The sequence below is a fragment of the Pongo abelii genome, chromosome 11, assembly GCF_028885655.2.
Source record: "Pongo abelii isolate AG06213 chromosome 11, NHGRI_mPonAbe1-v2.0_pri, whole genome shotgun sequence".
Lineage (NCBI taxonomy): Eukaryota > Metazoa > Chordata > Mammalia > Primates > Hominidae > Pongo > Pongo abelii.
Window position 1 is genome coordinate 131,249,292 of NC_071996.2, and position 19,568 is coordinate 131,268,859.

At 43.5% G+C, this 19,568-nt stretch overlaps 1 protein-coding gene across 2 annotated transcripts in view; it reads right to left on the reverse strand.

Annotated features, from left to right (window-relative positions):
- SLC19A3 (solute carrier family 19 member 3) overlaps positions 1-17,683 on the reverse strand; it is a 34,345-nt gene extending 16,662 nt beyond the window's left edge. Inside the window, exons 1-2 of one of the 2 annotated variants that reach the window (XM_024243471.2) lie at positions 17,598-17,683; positions 1,870-2,021 (exon numbers count right to left, since the gene is read on the reverse strand). In XM_024243471.2, the coding sequence (XP_024099239.1) occupies positions 1,870-2,019 (150 nt within the window). In that variant the 5' untranslated portion in view covers positions 2,020-2,021; positions 17,598-17,683. Of the gene's footprint in view, positions 1-581; positions 844-1,869; positions 2,022-17,597 lie in introns of those variants that run through there. The other variant, XM_054549916.1, reaches the window with a different exon arrangement.
- Between the last annotated feature and the right edge of the window lie 1,885 nt (positions 17,684-19,568).

Consider the following 19,568-nt stretch of genomic DNA (forward strand, 5'->3'; position numbering starts at 1 on the left):
GTTCAAGACCAGCCTGGCCAACATGATGAAACCCCGTCTCTACTAAAAACACAAAAATTAGCCGGGCATGGTGGCAGACACCTGTAATCCCAGCTACTTGTGAGGCTGAGGCAGGAGAATCGCTTGAACCTGGGAGGCAGAGATTGCAGAAAGCCGAGATTGTGCCACTGCACTCCAGCCTGGGCAACAGAGCAAGACCCCATCTCAACAACAACAACAAAAAGAATCCAACAGCCTCTATTGTCATGTGATCTATCACTACATCAAACATTTCAGCCCTTCCAACATCTGGAAAGATATGGGAAAATAGGGAAAGAGTAAATAACTTTGCCACATTATAGAGTGGAAGCAAGTAATGTATCTCATTTTCCTTCCTGGGCAAATTTGCTAGGTTCCCAACCTTCCCCCTGCTCCCCCTAACAATTCTGATGATTTGTCTATGGCTCAATTTAATATGGATCATCTCACAGATTTAGTCAGAAATGCATGGGATCTCAATTTTCATAGTAGGAAGGACTGGAGTTGCTGATCTGTAGGGATGGGTGAGTGCTGCAGCCTCTCAAATCACTGAACTTACCCACCTTGACACCTGGATCACTGAGGTTGCTGGAGAAAGCAGGAGGCCACAGAGCAAAGACCACACAACTGAGCTGCTCCTTGGAGGGAGGATCTATTAACTGGTCCATAGTGGCTGGAGAAGCAGACCCCAGTGGATTCATTGTGTTGCTTCTGACCCTGCATCTGTCCTTTGTTGTCTGAATTGTGGCATGCTTCAACCTGAGCAACTCGGAAACAGGGTTGTCCCTAAGTGATCTGATACTACAGAACAAGCTTGCCTTTCTGTCCTTGCCACCTCACCACCCGAGGCACCAATTAGCCTTGCAGGCAAAGCCACACACCTTACATAGTGTTTTCAAGGCTAAGGCTGGAGATTGTAAAATCAGCCCAGGGTAATTTTGCAGTTAGGTCAGTGCATTTTCTTGTTGTACTTCTTATAAAGAAATGCGAGGCTGGTGGTGGTGGCTCATGCCTGTAATCCCAGCACTTTGGGAGGCCGAGGCGGGTGGATCTCTTGAGGCCAGAAGTTCGAGACCAGCCTGGCCAACATGGCGAAACCCTGTCTCTACTAAAAATACAAAAATTAGCCAAGCGTGGTGGCTCATGCCTGTAGTCCCAGCTACTCGGGATGCTGAGGCAGGAGAATCGTTTGAACCTTGGAGGCGGAGTTTGCAGTGAGCCAAAATCACCCCATTGCACTCTAGCCTGCACAACAGAGTGAGACTCCATCTCAAACAAAAACAGTAAAACAAAAAAAAAAAAAAAAAAAAAAAGAAAGAAAGAAAGAAAAAGAAAGGCGTTGCTCTTTTAAGTAAGATAATCTGGCATTCCAGAGAAGGAGGCAAGGGCTGGGAGATAAAGCTGTTAATGGCTCACCTGCTGGCAAACAGTGTCATAAAGAAATACCACAATTTTTTATGAGATCCTGCTTATCCCTCAGCAGCCTGCGAGTTTATTTAGATCTAGATCCTGTGCCTGCCAGTGATGCTATTTTAGGATTAGTGTAATAGAATCAATGGAGACCTGAAAGGCTCCTATCATTAACACAAATGTTAGGACTCTATGCAAGTTAAAAATTTGTTAACACATGTAATATGTTTTGGCTGCAATTTTTTGCAAGTAAGAAGAGGAAATGGTTTGCAAGTAAGAAGAGGAAATAATATGTGTCTGTATGGGACACATATTATGAAAATCAGACTCACTGAGTTTAATGTATTCATCTTATATCAAGTTGAGGGAAGCCCTGTATCCTTGTTCAAGTCCTATAAAATTTGAAAAACCACATTAAGATATGTATGTATGTTAACTTACCTCTGCACTGGTCAGGTTTTTATCTGGTCCAGATAAATATGGGATAAGGAATGGTTCTGAGGGTCTCATCATGGAGAAAAAACCAAATAAGCAGAGGATCACAGTGGGGTAAATCCAGGAACTGCTTAGTGAATTTCTGTAACAATCCATGGCTGATCAAATGGAAACAAAGAGAAAATTAAGTGATGCTTATTCTTTTTAGCATACTTGATGCGATGAAAACCTGATTTTTTTTTTGAGATGGAGTCTCGCTCTGTTGTCCAGGCTGAAGTGCAGTGGCATGATCTCAGCCCATTGCAACCTGTGCCACCTGGGCTCAAGTCATTCTCCTGCCTCAGCCTCCCAAGTAGCTGGGATTACAGGTGCCCGCCACCATGACTGGATAATTTTGTATTTTTAGTAGAGATGGGGTTTCACCATGTTGGCCAGGCTGGTCTTGAACTCCTGACCTCAAGTGAGGAAATTGCTTGAAATGCAAGCTTTAGACATAAAGCCCAACAGAGTATGTCATTTGTCACTGCACAGAAGAAACAAACAAACAAAAAAAAATCATTGTATGGCGGCTATATTTGAAAACATCTTGCTATCTCATGTGAATTATCATGTGCACAGGAAAATTCACTAATTCCTCCACACTTTAGCTCAAGCTTTGCCTTATTGTAACGCTTATAGATTTTTGACGGTCCTGCATGTGGCTAAGTTCTCTGAGATAAATTTATAGGAAGGAAACTAATTTGTTGTGTGATGCTTTTCTGCATACTATTTCCTTAAATCTACATACTAATTGTAAGACAGATATCATTTCCCCACATTCCCAGAGAAGCATATGGAAGATCCAAGATGCCCAAACACTGGCTTCAAACCACATGATCAAGATCTGAATCCAGGTCTCCCTACTCCCATCAGGAACCTTTCACCCACTCCACTCTCCCTCATTCTGGAGGCCCCCATCAGCTGCTGGTATTAACCTAATGACAACCACAGTGAGGGAAAAAACGTGTATTTATAAACACATTCATACTAAAGATTATGGTTACATATATAGAGCTTTTAGGGTCAATTACAGTTTGAAAGCAGACTAGAGAGAGGGAAAAGCCTTCTCATTCTGGAATAGCAAGTCACCTGGGTGGAGTTCCAGGTATCCAGTGGGTGGGGAGCTTTACTAGGGTTCGGGGAGGTGGGAAGGACCTACTAGGTCACATCATTGCGGCTTGCCACTCACCCTACCCTTTCCCAAGGTGACCCCGACAGCTGCATAATTCCTCTCTTAAGTTCAATAGGGTAAACGCTGTTTATGTCAACAAAGCCCTTGATTAAGCAGTGGACAGACAAGGGCGATCAGATTTTGAAACTAGGATTACAGCATCAGTGAGCAATGCTGATGATGTGAAAATTTTGCCAAAGGCAAATTACAGTGACTGTTCACCTACTCCCTTAGTCCAGAAAACAGGGCTTTCTGTTCTTCCTGGAATGCTGCTGGGTTTGCTGGTGCTTTCTGTCTTTGTTTTTAATGATCTTATAGAAATGGCTGTCCTGGACAGGTAACCACTGAGGGCTTGGTCATCTTCTGAAGAGTGGTCTTGCTGGGGTGGCATCTGCTGGCTCTATATCCAGAGCCTCCTCTCCACCTTTGCTGACCATGGATTTGTTCACTAAATCCAGGTCATCATCTTCTCCATGCATCTGAGACCTAGGACTATGCCACAGTGATCCACGGGCTGCTAAAAGCCTGCTGGATTATCTATCTTTTTGTTTCTTTAGGGTTCTAATACTGCTGTCCAAATCGATTTAGTTGGGATGGTCAAGTGGAAAAAAAACCTATAATAAGACATGCCCTACTAAAGCACAAGCCCAGGAAGGCAGGGCATATTGCCTGGTCCACCACTTTGTCTTAAGTGCCTAGCATAGCACCTAATACATAGCACTCAAGGAAGATGCTGAATGAATTGAATAAACAAACCACTACAGTCTACTTAAAGAAGGGTAAGGGTGAAAAGAGAGAAGTGTCAGAACAGGCAAGAATCCAGGGGTTAGGGAAGGCAATCTTATAAGGAAGGGCATGAGTCACGCCTCACCACTGAGAATAAATTCAAGTGCTGCCTGGTTTTCGTGAGGGCATCTCACTTCCTAGCTGCATCCCTTAAAGGACCGAAAGGTCCTCAGATCTCCAAGTGCTTTACCATTTATGACTAGGACCATGATAATTGAATTACTTATGCAATCTTTTAAAATAATTTTTACATTTTGAAAATGATTTAATTTTTCTTTGAGCGTTCTGTGAGGCACATGGAGGTGATACGGTTGTCACTGGATAGATGGGGAAATGGAGGACTAGAGGTAGTAAGATTTGTGCTCATTTTCACCTTTAACAAACATCAGAGCCTGGACTTGGCCTCAGTTTCCTAATTCCAAGTTCAGCTATCTTTCGTCTTACCCTCTGTTTGAGAGAACCTGGCTATATCCTCAAAATTCCCATTGTAAACTGAGCATGGTGCCCAGCACTTTGGGAGGCTGAGGCAGGAGGGTCACTTGAGGCCAGGAGATCAAGGTGTCCGTGAGCTGTGATCACACCACTGCACTCCAGTCTGGGTGAGAGTGAGATCTTGTCTCAAAAATAAAAATAAAAATCCAATTTCAGTTTCTTTTAAAACAGTGATTTTCGTATTGTTGTGTCAAGGAAATTTAGTATGGGGTTGCAAACAGGATTATTATTATTATTATTTGAGATGGAGTCTCACTCTTTCACCCAGGCTGGAGTGCAGTGGCGCAATTTCAGCTCACTGCAACCTCCGCCTCCCGGGTTCGAGTGATTCTCCTGCCTCAGCCTCCAGAGTAGCTGGGATTACAGGCACCCACCATGCCTGGCTAATTTTTGTGTTTTTAGTAGAGATGGGGTTTCGCCATGTTGGCCAGGCTGGTCTCAAACTCCTGACCTCAGGTGATCCGCCTGCCTCAGCCTCCCAAAGTGTTGGATTTTTTTAATGGTACAAAAAATGTTAACTATCAGAATGCACTGCAGAGAAAGGCTAAGCTTTTTTTCTGAAACTTCTGTTTGGGTCAGCAATATATAAATACAAATATATAATCATAATGTACACTATCTTACTATGGGACATGGTACTAAGTTAGAAGTTGTAGAGGAAGACTGGGCTCAGTGGCTCATGCCTATAATCTCAACACTTTGGGAGGCCAGGGCAGGATGACTGCTTGAGGTCAGGTGTTCGAGACCAGCCTGGACAACATAGCGAGGCCCTATCTCTTAAAAAAAAAAAAGTATACATGTTCATGTATCTTTATAATACAATGATTTCTATTTCTTGGGGGTATATACCCAGTGACAGGAATGATGGGTCAAATGGTATTTCTGCTTCTAGATCTTTGAGGAATCGCCACACTGTCTTCCACAATGGTTGGAGTAATTTACGTTCCCACCAACAATGTAAAAGCATTTATTTTTCTCGGCAACCTGGCCAGTGGGAATGGAACGATGAGAACGCGTGGACACGTGGGGCGAACAACATGCCTGGGGGTCTGTCGGGGTAATGGGGAGGCGGCGGAGGAAGAATGGCTAATGGATGCTTGGCTTATATCGAGGTGATGGGTTGATTTGTGCAGCACACCACCAAGGCAAATGTTTACCTGTGTAACAAATCTGCACATCCTTCACATGTACCCCAGAACTTACAATAAAAGTTGACGAAAAAACAAACAAACAAACATTTAGCGTGGTGTAGTGAAGCATGCCTGTAATCCTAGCTACTTGGGAGGCTGAGGTGAGAGGATCACTTTAGCTCAGGAGTTCGAGGCTGCAGTGAGCTGTAATCATGCTGCTGCACTCCACTCTGGGCGACAGAGTGAGATCCTGTCTGAAAAAAAAAATGCAGAAGAAAAAATGCACTAAATATGAACACATGTCCCTTATGAACATAGTAACCACCTGTACTATTTGGGAGGATCACCTCCTCTGCAACAAAGTATTATTCTGGAATAGACTGTTCTTTTGTCTTTTTTCCATTTATCATTCCATTTTGATCCCGTAATATTATCTGCCTCTAAAAAGTGCTCTAAATGTCCCTTTGCTTCCACTCCTTCTAAGATGAGGCTATGAATTGACTTGATTTTCTGAGTTCATACCTGTGAAAGCCAGATGTTTACTTTTCCCCTTCATTTTCTGTGCGTTCCAAATCATAAGATAGTCCCTTTAAAAGTTGCTCCTGTAGCAGTAATCCTCACCCATTACTATAAGCTCTATCACTTTTTAAAAAGGTACAAGAACACTGTGTAAATAGTAGATCAAAAATTTTAAAAAGCTGGGTGTAGTGGCTCATGCTTGTAATCCCAGTGCTTTGGGAGGCTGAGGCAGGTGGATCACCTGAGGTCAGGAGTTCAAGACTAGCCTGGCCAACATAGTGAAACACCATCTCTACTAATAACACAAAAATTAGTCGGTTGTGGTGGTGGGTGCCCGTAATCCCAGCTACTTGGGTGGCTGAGGCAGGAGAATCACTTGAACCCAGGAGATGTCGGTTGCAGGGAGTGGAGATCATGCCACTGCACCCCAACCTGGGCAACAGAGAAAGACCGTGTTAATAACAACAACAAAAGGCACATTCCCTAAACAAAAGTCAGCTTATCAGGCTCTCATGATTTGAAACATGCAGTGAAGATGCTGAAAGTAGAAAGAAAGAGTCAGTTCATCAGCTGCTCTTTTTAGCAGAGACTCAGAGCAGCTAAATCCACAACAGACCTTACCTCGGTAGACTTGGACGCACAGGAGAGAGATTGCAGCGGCACAGTGTTAGCTACAACAGCAGACTGAGGAGGTGAACCCTGAGCTTTGGCCTTTGCTCCACTCCAGAGCCACAGTGACCCTGGGCGGGTCTCCCTGCTGCACCTGCACAGCAGACCAGAGTGCACTTGCCCCCGACCCTGTTGCAGCACACCACATGAGCCCTGAAGAAAACGGCCACGGACACTGTGGGGATACACAGAGGCGCTGATCCAGCCAGTGCCTTTGACTTTGAATGAGCCAGCACCTTTGCATTGCAAGTGGTCACTTCAGTTGCCTTGGAACTGATGGGTTCCTTTCTTCTTTTGCTGGTAGAAAAATAATTATTTTTCGGCCAGGCGCGGTGGCTCATGCCTTTAATACTACCACTTTGGGAGGCCAAGGCAGGTGCATCGCTTGAGCTCAGGTGTTCGAGACTAGCCTGAGCAACACAGTGAAACCCCGTCTCTACAAAAAATACAAAAGTTAGCCAGGCATCGTGATGTGCACCTGTAACCTCAGCTACCTGGGAGGCTGAGGTGGGAGGATCGCTGAAGACCCGAAGGTGGAAGTTGCAATGAGCTGAGATGGTGCCGCTGCACTCCAGCCTGGGCAACAGAGCAAGACCCTGTTCTCAAAAAATATACAATAAAATAAAATATAATAAAAAAATAATAAAACACATTTAAAAAATAATGGAAATAATTATTTTTCATATTATGAAAAAAGCCACATCTGTCCCACCAAGGATGCTTCAGTTCTCTACTGTTTGGCCTCCGGCTTCTCTCAATCTCTATTTTTTTTGAGACAGAGTCTCACTCTATTGCCCAGGCTGCAGTACAGTGGTGCAATTTCAGCTCACTACAACCTCTGCCTCCCGGGTTCAAGCAATTCTCCTGCTTCAACCTCCCAAGTAGTTGAGATTACAGGTGCCTGCTACGATGCCTGGCTAATTTTTTGTATTTTTAGTAGAGACGGGATTTCACCATGTTGGCCAGGCTGGTGTTGAACTCCTGACCTCAGGTGATCCACTTGCCTCGGCCTCCCAAAGTGCCAGGATTACACACGTGAGCCACCGCACCCAGCCTGAATCTGTATTTGGAGCCCGTTGCCATGTATTCCACATAAGGCCACATTGCTTACTGCTGGCTCCCCTTCTTTGGGGTACTTGGGGTGCCACAGCCTTTTGAAAAATAACCGTCTTGCTAGCATACCTAATCCTACTTCATTTTAAAATGCTCTTAGTTTTCTTTTTTTTAATCTCCCATAAAAGTTAACTTGTATTTTGACTATGAATGAATTTGGCAGGAGTGGCTTCTCATGATTTTTGTTTTTATCTGCCTTGCAACCTATTATATGTTTGCAAAATTTCTTTTTATGCAACCTATTACACAGTTGTAGTCTCTTTGTATCAGAGTTCAATTTTTTCTTTCTTCTTTTATTTCAATTATTACCATGTTATTGGCTTTTCCACTTTTAACCGTCTCCTTAAATTGTTCTTTCCACCTGGCAGCCGGGCAGCTCATGCCCATAATCCCAGCATTTTGGGAGGCTGAGGTGGGAGGATTGCTTGAGCCCAGGAGAGCCTGGGCAACATAGTGAGACCCTGTCTCTATCAAACAAACAAACAAACAAAAAACCAAAAAAACAACAAAAAAAACTTTCCAACTTGCTGCAGGCTACCCTTCTTTGATAGATAAATGCTTTAACAATAATTATAAGTGTTTAGTTGATTTTTAATACTATCTCTGAAACTCCCAATGTTCTTATAGTGACTGCAAGATAAGTTCATTTGTCATCCTAATTCTGTAGCATAGAAAAACTAAGGTTTTTGTTTATTTGTTTTCAGTGGGAAACAAAAAAAAATTACTTCGTTGCTAGGATCTCATTTGGAGTGAGTTACAAATGAAGACTGGAACTCACATCTCCTGGGTTCGCTGCTGTATTTCCTTCAGCGAGTCTTATCTCAGAGTCATTGTGCAGATTAAGACCTTTCCATAGTTGTGCACACAAAAATGTTCACGTATTGTTCATATATGCATTGGGGAATCATATTGGATCTAAGCTAATTTGGACCTCATTTAAATTTCAGACATGTATAGTGTCCTATTTCCTAATCCGTAGGTTGTCTGTATCTATCTCTAAGTGCATATACTTAAAAGCCCTACGTTCACAAATATTTCTAAGTATATTTTCCATTTTTGTAGGGTAAACAACTATTAAAAAGCAAGAACTGCAGAAACTGAGGCTGGGCACTCTGCCTCATGCCTGTAATCCTAGCACTTTGGGAGACCGAGGCAGGTGGATGACTTGAGGTCAGGAGTTCAAGACCAGCCTGGCCAACACTGGTGAAACCCCATCTCAAACTAAAAAATGCAAAAATTAGCCAGGCATGGTGGCGGGCACCTGTAATTCCAACTACTTGGCAGACTGAGGCATGGGAATTGCTTGTACCTGGGAAGTGGAGGTTGCAAACGCCGAGATTGAGCAAATGCACTCTAGCCTGGGTGACAGAGCGAGACTCTGTCTCAAAAACAACAACAACAACAACAAAAGAACTGCAGAAGCTGGCATGCACTGGTGGGTTTCCTGAAGCCAGGGTGATTTTCTAGCTAAGGTAAAGCCTTATTTGGTCAGATTCCTCCACCCATACACACCCACTTGCACACCCAGAGGATGGAATTCTCTCACAGCCAAAGCACTCAGAGCTGTGGGGCTCCCTGAGGTAGGGGACAAGGTGACCTGATGAAAGCAAATAACTCCCTCAAACCTGGTTATGCAAGTTTCCCACAACTGACTGCCTGGAGAAGAAGAAGATATTGGGTGGGTGGAAAGAAATCACTTTATCAAGTCCTCGTCCATGTTGTTCAGACAATACTGCCAGAATTAACCCAGATGCCAGTAATTTGGAAGGAAATTATCTACAATAGTGGTCCCCAACCTTCCTGGCACCAGGAACCTGTTTCATGGAAGAGAATTTTTCCATGAAAAAATGGGGGAGGAGTTGGGGGGAGTGGTTTTGGGATGAAACTGTTCTATCTCAGATCATCAGGCATTAGATTCTCACAAGGAGCTCATAACCTAGATCCCTTGCACGCACAGTTCCCAGTAGGATTTGCACTTTCAGGAGAATCTAATGCTGCCACCGATCTGACGGGAGACAGAGCTCAGGTGGTAATGCTTGCTTGCCTGCCACTCACCTCCTGCTGTGACGACCCGTTCTTAACTGGCCATAGGACCCCTGATCTAGAATCCCTACTCTCCACCTACTTCCTGTCCACTCCTTTCTACTAATCATTCCAGCCATCTCAGAGAAGCTGTCTAGCCAGACAGCCATCTGAGAAATGGGCTGGCCTGATTTTCACAATAGGCTAGAACTTTACTGCAGTCAAAACACTTCTTTCAAATAGAAGAGCAATAAATTGGTAATTATATGTTTGCCAGACGCCATCTCTACAAAAATACAAAATAAGGCTGGGTGCAGTGGCTTACGCCTGTAACCCCAGCACTTTGGGAGACCACCGAGACGGGTGGATCACCTGAAGTTAGGAGTTTGAGACCAGCCTGGCCGACATGGTGAAACTTGGTCTATACTAAAAATATAAAAATTAGCCAGTTCAAGACCAGCCTGGGGAACATAGAGACCCCATCTCTTTAAATATTTTAAAAAAAAAGAAAAAGAATCTTACAGAGCATGATCTTCAGCTCCTTCCCCCTCAGTTTTTAGACTATCTGTGGACCCCAATCTAAGCTATCTTATTAGCATAAACACGTTATCAAAGAGGGTCATTATGAATAAAAAGACACCTATTACTCAGGAATTCCCAAAAGTTTTAGCTTAAAGACCAAATACATTTTATGTTATATCAGCTAGTTTCCAAAAAGCCCACCTTCCAGGCTTTCAACACTGCTAGAGTCAAGCCCCTCCCTAGACAGAGCAAACTCAAAGTCTGATTATTAAAAACAAAAATATTTGCTTTTAGCTGACAGAGCAGACAAGCTAATTATGCCTTTTAATCTGCTTATTACTAAAATAGAAGAGAATATAACTTTCAGTAAAACATTCAAATAAAGCAAAGGGCTGCAGTCAGCTTAAGTCAGGGCAAGATGGTCTTGAAGGAAGGCATGGGGAAAGGATTCCGGGGGCTTGCTTAACCACCGTCGTTCTGCTGCAGCCAGAATTGGTGGGTGGTGGCCAGGCGCGGTGGCTCACGCCTGTAATCCAACACTTTGGGAGGCTGAGACAGGCAGATCACCTCAGGTCAGGAGTTCGAGACCAGCCTGGCCAACATGGTGAAACCTCGTCTCTAATAAAAATACAAAAGAATTAGCTGGGCATGGTGGTGGGTTTCTACAATCCCAGCTACTTGGGAGGCTGAGGCACAAGAATCTCTAGAACCCAGGAGGTGGAGGCTGCAGTAAGCCAAGGTAGTGCCGCTGCATTCCGGCCTGGGTGACAGAGCAAGACTCTGTCTCAAAAAAATAAAGTAAAATAAAATAAAATAAAATAAAAATTGGAAGGTGGTTCCACCAACTTCTAGGGAGTTATTGTATTCTGGCTGTAACTTCATCTTACTTGAAATGCATCTTACTGATCACTGCCTCACTCCATACACAAAAACTAATTTGACATAACAAATACTAACACCACAGCATGCCATCCAGAAGGAAACAGATCTTCATTACCTAGGGACTGGCACATATTTGAAATGATAAAAAGAATCTTAAAAGAAAAAAAAGATAAATTGCATTTAATCAAAAGGCCACATCTGCTTATCAAGAGTTACTGTTAAGAAACTGAATGGAAAGGAGGCTGGGCGCCGTGGCTCACGCCTATAGTCCCAGCATTTTGGGAGGCCGAGGTAGGTGGATTACTTGAGGTCAGGAGTTTGAGACCACCCTGGACAACATGGCGAAACCCCGTCTCTACTAAAAATACAAAAATTACCCAGGCGTGGTGGCACAAGCCTGTAATCCCAGCTACTCGAGAGGCTGAGGTAGAAGAATCATTTGCACCCAGGAGGTGGAGGTTGTAGTGAGCTGAGATCTCGCTACTGCACTCCAGTCTGGGCGACAGAATGAAACTGTCTCAAAAAAAAAAAAAAAGCCACATCTGCTTCTCAAGAGATACTGTTAAGAAACTGGCAAGGGACCAGGTGCAGTGGCTCATGACTGTAATCCCAGCACTTTGGGAAGCTGAAGCAGGAGGGTTACTTGAGCCTGGGAGTTCAAGACCAGCCTGGACAACACTTTTTTTTTTTGTCTGTACAAAAAAATACCACACACAAACACACACACACACAAAGGCAAAGAAATTAGAAAGGGAAGCCACAGACTGAAGAGAAAATAGTCTTAAAAGCAATATCTGATAAAAGAATTGTCTCCAAAATAAAGAACCCCTGCAACTCAATAAAAATAGATGAACAAAAGATTTAAATACTTCGCAAAAGATGTGGTTGGCCAAGAGCACATTGAAAGATACTCAACATAAGTAATCAGAAATCCTAAGTTAAAACTAGGAGAGAAAACTAGTACTAGAATGGCTACAGAGGCCAGCATACCAAATGTTGGCAAAGATTTAGAGCAAGTGAATCCATATACATTGCTTGTACGAATGTAAAATGGTACCAACCCTTTGGAAAATCATTTGGCAATCTATCCAAGAATGCTCATGTATTCAAATTAGTGAAAAAATGAGAAGCAACTAAATGTCCATTAAATGGGGAATGAATAAATAATGATAAATTTTGGCAACCAATACTATTAGCAATAAAAAGGAGTGAACTATTGCAAATACTTGAATGAACATAAAAAGAAAAATTTGCTGTGCCAAGGAATCCAGACACAAAAAAATGTATGATTTCATTAACATATAAAGTCCTAAAACAAGCAAAACTTATCTGTAGTGATGGAAATTGGATTGGTGGTTGCCTGGGGTGGGAGGTAGGGAAGAGAGTGACTGCAATAGAGTACAGGGGAACTTCCTGGGGTGACCAAAACACTCTACACCTTCATTGTGGTGATGATTACAAACATTTGTCCAAACTTATGTATTAATACTATACACTTATAATATACATTTTCTTATTTGTAAGCCTTATTGCTAGGGTTTGAATATCTGTCCTCTTCAAAACTCATGTTAAATCTTAATCCCAGGCTGGGTGCAGTGGCTCACACCTATAATCCCAGCGCTTTGAGAGGCTGAGGCAGGATTGCTTGAGACCGGGAGTTCAAAATCAGACTGGTCAAGATAGCAAGAACACGGTTCTACAAAAAAATTAAGTAAATTGACTGGGCATGGTGGTACACGCCTGTAGTCCAAGCTACTGAGAAGCTGAGGCAGGAAAATCCCTTGAGCCCAGGATATCAAGGCTGCAGTGAGCCATGATTGCACCAGTGCATTCCAGGTTGGGCTGGAGAGTGAGACCCTGTTGTAAAAAAAAAAAAAAAAAGAGGTGGGTGGGGCTTTTCAGAGTGATTAGATCATAAGGGCTCTGTGCTCATGAATGAATTAGCTCATTCATGAATTAATGGAGTCAAAGGTTAATGTATTAATGGGTCTTCATGGGAGGGGAACTGGTGGTTTTCTAAGAGAAAGCCCTGAGCTTGCAGCCTTAGCCCTCTGACCATGTGATACCTGCGCCACCTTGGGATTCTTTAGAGTCCATATTAGAAAGAAGTGCCCGCTAAACCTTGGACTTCCCAGCCTCCATAACTGCAAGAAATAAAGCTCTTTTCTTTCTAAATTTCTCACGTTCAGGTATTGTTATAAGCAACAGAAAACAGATTAAAAATAAAGATGTACTTCAATAAAGATGATTTGAAAAAAAAAAAAATCACTGATACACGGAAGAAAATAAACCAGTCTCAAACATTATCCTGTGTACAAGAATCCAGATACAAAAAGGACATAGCATGAAGATTTCATTTACGCCAGGTCCAAAACAACCAAAACGACTTCATGCTGATAGAAATCACAACTACGGTCATCTTGGAGGTGGGGGTGGGTGAGAATTGATGGTAAAAGGGCAGGAGGCGATTTTCTGGGTTGATGAAATATCCTATATCTTGATGGGATACGTGGGTGTATACAATTATAAACACTTAAACTTAAAATCTTTGTTTGTATGTAGATTATACCTCAGCTTAAAGAAATGCATCCTACTCTTCCTCCTCCAAAGCATTTTACTGTACACAACTCTCTGTAGCTCTGGACTTTTTCTAGTGGTGCAATGACTATTTTAAATTTAAATTCCACACCAGGGCAAGGCCTCCGTATAATAGGAAAACCGAACAGGATCTTTGAAACTGAGTCTGTCCCAGAAAATTTCTGATGAAAACAGTGCCCGTAAAGCAAAGCTAGGACAGGCCAATAAACCTTGTAAGTCTGGCCACATATAACATTTTTCAATTAATACAGATAGAATCTGAATCTGAGAAGCTGAGGCAGGAGGATCTCTTGAGTTACCTGTTTTTTTCTGTGCCCCCAGTTTCTTTCTTTCTAGAACCAAGCTGGCTTCCTGCCTTCAGATCCAACTTCTGCTCCTTCCTGCTGCCTGCCACTATGAAAATCCCTTTCCATTCCCTGGAGTCTCTTGTCCTCCTCCTTCAGACAGAGCTGCCAAGAGCAATAGCTTTATACGCAGAAGCGCATCCACTTCTGGTGGCTTTATGTACTGGGGCCCACCCTCTTCTGCAGCCAATGCCATTTGAAATCCCATTAAAAAAAAAAAAAAAAAAGCAGACACCCAGATCCAGATCTTTTTGAAACACAAGTGATTAGAGAGATAAATACACGAATAACACCTTCCCCTGACTATTCTTTTTTTTTTTTTTTTTTTTTTTTTGAGACAGAGTCTCCCTCTGTTGTCCAGGCTGGAGTCTGGAGTGTAGTGGCACAATCTCCCCACTCACCGCAACCTCTGCCTCCTGGGTTCAAGCGATTCTCCCACCTCAGCCTCCTGAGTAGCTGAGACCACAGGCACCTGCCAGCAGGCCTGGCTAATTTTTGTATTTTTGGTAGAGACAGGGTTTTGCCTTGTTGGTCAGGCTGGTCTTGAACTCCTGACCTCAAGTGCTCCACCCGCCTCAGCCACTCAAAGTGAGGGGATTACAGGTGCGAGCCACCGTGCCCGGCCTTGCCCTGACTATTCTTACTAAAGTCACCTAATTTAGCTTCTATAGAATTTTGTGCTAAGTGACCTAGACTCTCAAAAAACTACAAAGTAGCCTTATCACCCATTTATAATCCTTTATGTCAAACCCCACACCCCCTCAAAAAAAAAAATCTTTGCTGAAATAAAGCACGCCACACAACTTCCAAAGACGTGAAATAGACCCAGATATTCAGTATGTGGGTCAGAATAGTTCTGTTGTTTGTTTTTGTAAGAGAAGAAACAAGTGATATTTTTAAAATTTTATTTTTAGTAAAGATGGGGCTTTGCCATGTTGGCCAGGCTGCTCTTGAACTCCTGGCCTCAAGAAATCCGCCTGCCTTGGCCTCCCAAAGTGCTGGGATTACAGATGTGAGCCACTGCACCCAGCCCAAGTGATCTTTAAGATGCTTCAGATTTTATTTTATCATATATGGTACCATTCCTTTTAATTTGCATGAGGTATTTGCTGGTAAATTAATCATTCCCTTCCAAATTCTGTTTATTCTGTTATGTCTACGTTTAGATCAATCTAGTCTTAGGTAGAGCAGAAGGAATATGCCTAAGAAAACCATAAAACTAAGAAAAACAAAAAACGGCTTAGAAAGTCAACTGATCCCAGCCTGGACAACACAGCGAGACCTCATCTCTATAAAAAATACAAAAATTAGCCAGGCGTGGTGGTGCATGCCTGTAGTGCCAGGTACTACAGTGGTACAGAGACTGAAGTGGGAAGATCGCTTGAACTGGGAAGGTGAAGGCTGCGGCGAGCCGAGATCCCAGCCACTGCACTCCAGCCTGGGCAACAAGAGTGAGACTCCATCTCAAAAAAAAAAAAAAAAAAAAAAAAAAAACTTCAAAAACCCCAAACAAAACAAAACAAAAAAGGAAAGTCAACTGACATCTAATCCTTGAGACGCAGTGGAAGAAGTATCTGATTAAATGCACTGAGAGAAGGTGGGGTTGTAGGGAAAAAACTGGATTAAAGAAAAATTAGAGGTCATTTGAACTATTTTACAACTCTGTAAATTTTAACAACTGATGGCAATGTTAAATAATTATTGTCTATAGACATGCAAATAAGGTTAATCCCATGAAGGACAACAGTCTTTCTTTCCCCCATGGAAAACCAGTTTCAGTATTCCTGATCTATATTTCATTATTCAATATTCCTGATCTGTGAATGTACCCACTCTTTGGATTCTTCTTTGATCTGGCTATTACAGACTCACCAGTTTCATCACTAATAAGTGCCGGGACTCAGAAGCCGATACCCCAAAATATGGGGCTTTGACATGCTGGAGACCTCAAGGTCTTTCTGACTTTCCCGGCTCCCAGCTCAAAAAAACCTTTATCTGCCTAAGATCCAGACCCACCAAAAGGAACAATTGTTTCTTTTCCCTTCCCTGTAAGACCAAGAATGTACCCCACACCTGAACAGACCCTTTCACAAGATAATGTAGCTTATTCTCACCCCTGACCCATTCATCCTCCCTAGCAGAAGCCCATCCACTTCTGGTGGATGCTATTCTGCTCCCTCCCATAACCTCATTTGCCAGGGTAGTCTATAAGCTTCCGAGACATGTTGCAGGGTGGGTAATCAATCACTCTGATTCTCCCTGTGTGCATGTTAAATAAATGTGTATGCATTTACCATTATACAACCTTAAAAGAGTCTTGTTGGTCTATTAGCAATAATGACTGAAGGAAATTGGTACTTTTGTCCATTTCAGCTACTACTAGGATAATCTTATAAGATATTTGGGAAGTTATGTTTTGGTCTATTTAATATATGTGCCTCGATGAAAAAAACACCTTTTGCCACAGGAGACACCAATGTTTCAATATTGATAGGAGCAAAACACATGAGAGTACTTTTTTTTTTTTTGAGGCAGAGTCTTGCTCTGTCGCCCAGGCTGGAGTGCAGTGGCGCAATCTTGGCTCACTGCAACCTTCGCCTCCCAAGTTCAAGCCATTCTTCAGCCTCAGCCTCCAGTGTAGCTGGGATTACAGGCGCCCGCCACCATGCCTGGCTAATTTTTGCCTTTTTAGTAGAGACGGGGTTTCATCCCAGGGCCAAGCTGGTCTCGAACTCCTGACCTCAAGCAAACCGCCCCGCTCAGCCTCCCAAGTGCTGGGATTACAGGCGTGAGCCACTGCGCCCGTCCTGAGAGTACTTTTAGAAAACATTATTTCTTTACCTTTTTCAAACTTGAAGCACTCCGAAAGTCCCAACTTTTGCACATTTGCGGCAGCGACATTGATTTGGTAAACAGCTGTCACACTATTTATTATTTGATGACTTAGGTATCCTTTCCAGCAGTGTTTTTGTAAGGTGTAGTTGCGTTTTCTTTTAGTTTCAATTAATTAAATTTCAAATGGTTCCCAAAAAAGCCCCTGCTCTTTTAAATTCAAACTCACCTTCCTTTTTCTCACTAGGAAGGACTTTTTCTCCATCCTTGGATTGGAATTTGGAATTCTATGCTAAAATGCCTTTTCAGTTAAAATCTGTGAACGTGGGGTGTAAACACAGGAGGTGCTGGCACTTTACGAGAATCATGATTTTATTTAATCTGCGTTTCCAGAAGGCTGCAAATGGGAATTCCAGACAAACCCACTTTGGTGAATCCCAGCACGCGGGCTGCGGCGTATGGGGAGAGCTCCTCACGCGGCTGGAGTGCAGCCCAGGCCCGCAGAGCCAGGAACCCACCCCCAGCTCTCCAAACCCGGGAAGAGAGAGGCGACACTGCTAAGACCGAGGGATGACGGTGCTTCTTCAATTAATTCGCCCCCCGAGATATTCTTACCTACAGAAGGGAGTGTCTGTTCACCAAATCGCTCACTTGCCGGACGACCACGCACCCGCGTCTGTCGGATGGATCCAGGCGCTCTTGATGGGAAGGGGGCGGAGCATGCCTGGCAGGGAGCCCGGGGCCACGCCCCCACGTTTTGCATATGCGAATCCGGGCGTTCAGACCTTTCATCCCAGTGTGGAAGCCCAGATTTTCCTGGGCCAGGGCTGGTTTTCTGGGTAGAAACAGTCAACTCCGCTGAAAGGAGCAACTTAAGTAATACACTGACATTCAGCATAATGAAGCAAGAAGGCCTGAATCCAACGTCGATCGTTTGCTTTATTTACAAATATATCCTTTCTTATGAATCCATTTATTTCTCTCCAAAAGCTTAGGAGAGAGGGCTGGCTGGCTGTGACCCCCACTCTACACGTGAAGAAAGTGAGGCGGAAGGAAGCAGGCCTAGTAAATAGAGAAGCCTGGGTTTTAGTTGGGGCTCCTGGCTCCAGAGCCAGTGGTTATAATCACTCTGCATTTTTGTTTTTTTAAAGGAGGTAGAGTGGGATGGTTTCCTGGCACTTTGAAAATCTTCTGATACAAACAATTTTTTCTTTTCTTCTTCTTTTTCTTTTCTTTTCTTTTTTTTTTTTTGAGACAGAGTCTCACTCTGTCGCCCAGTATGGAGTGCAGTGGCGCGATCTCGGCTCACTACAACCCTCTGCCTCCCGGGTTCAAGCGATTCTCCTGCCTCAGCCTCCAAAAATTAACTCCCAGTTAATTTTTTGTGTTTTAGTAGAGATGGGGTTTCACCAAATTGGCCAGGCTCATCTTGAACTCCTGTCCTCGTGATCCGCCTGCCTCGGCCTCTCAAAGTGCTGGGATTACAGGCGTGAGCCACCGTGCCTGATCTTTTTTCTTTCTTTCTTTCTTTCTTTTTTTTTTTTTTTGAGATGGAGCCTCGCTGTTGTTGGCCCAGGGCTGGAGTGCAATGGCACGATCTCGGCTCACTGCAACCTCCACGTCCTGGGTTCCAGCAATTCTTTTGCCTCAGCCTCCCTAGTAGCTGGGATTACAGGTGCCCGTCACCACGCCCAGCTAATTTTTGTATTTTTAGTAGAGATGGGGTTTCACCATGTTGTCCAGGCTGGTCTCAAACTCCTGACCTCAGGTGATCCACCCACCTCAGCCTCCCAAAGTGCTAGGATTACAGGCGTGAGCCACAGCACCTGGCCACCTGGCCTCTTTTCTTTTCTTTTCTCTCTTTCTTTTCTTTTTCTTTTTTTTCTTTTTTTTGACAAGGTCTCACTTTATCTCCCAGGCTGGAGTGCAGTGGTGCAACCCCACCTCAGTGCAACCTCGATCTCCCAGGCTCAGTGATCCTCCTGCCTCAGCCTCCCAAGTAGCTGGGCTTGCAGGTGGGTGCCACCACATCACATTAATTTTTTTTAATTTTTTTGGTAGAGACAGAGTCTCACTATCTTGCCCAGGGTGGTCTTGAACTCCTGGGCTCAAAGGATCCTCCTGCCTTGCCCTCCCAAAGTGTTGGGATTACAGGCGTGAGCCACTACACTCAGCCTACAAAGAGTTTATATATTAAAGTGAAACTTCTTATTAAACAGGGGATATTTTAAAAAGCATTACGAGGTTCTTATTGGTTAAAATGGAAAAAATATTTTTATTTCTGTTCATCTCTTGGTGGAACTGAAAAACCCTCCCTAAAGATAAACACTGTGTGGCTTCTAAGGGCTACCAGCGGAAGTGAAATGGATTAAAACATCCCGAGGTGTCTTGGTTCTCGTCCTATGGCTCTGGGTTTTCTATTTTCATCTTCCTATGATTTGTGAAAAGTCCTGAGCTGAACCTTAGGTGTAGGAGTGCCCTGCTCATTGTGCAACCTTGCAAATTGCTGGGTCCTCCCAGAGAATATTGTGAAATTTTATTAAAGGCTGAAGGTGTCATGATTTCCTCCACACCTCTTGAAGAAGA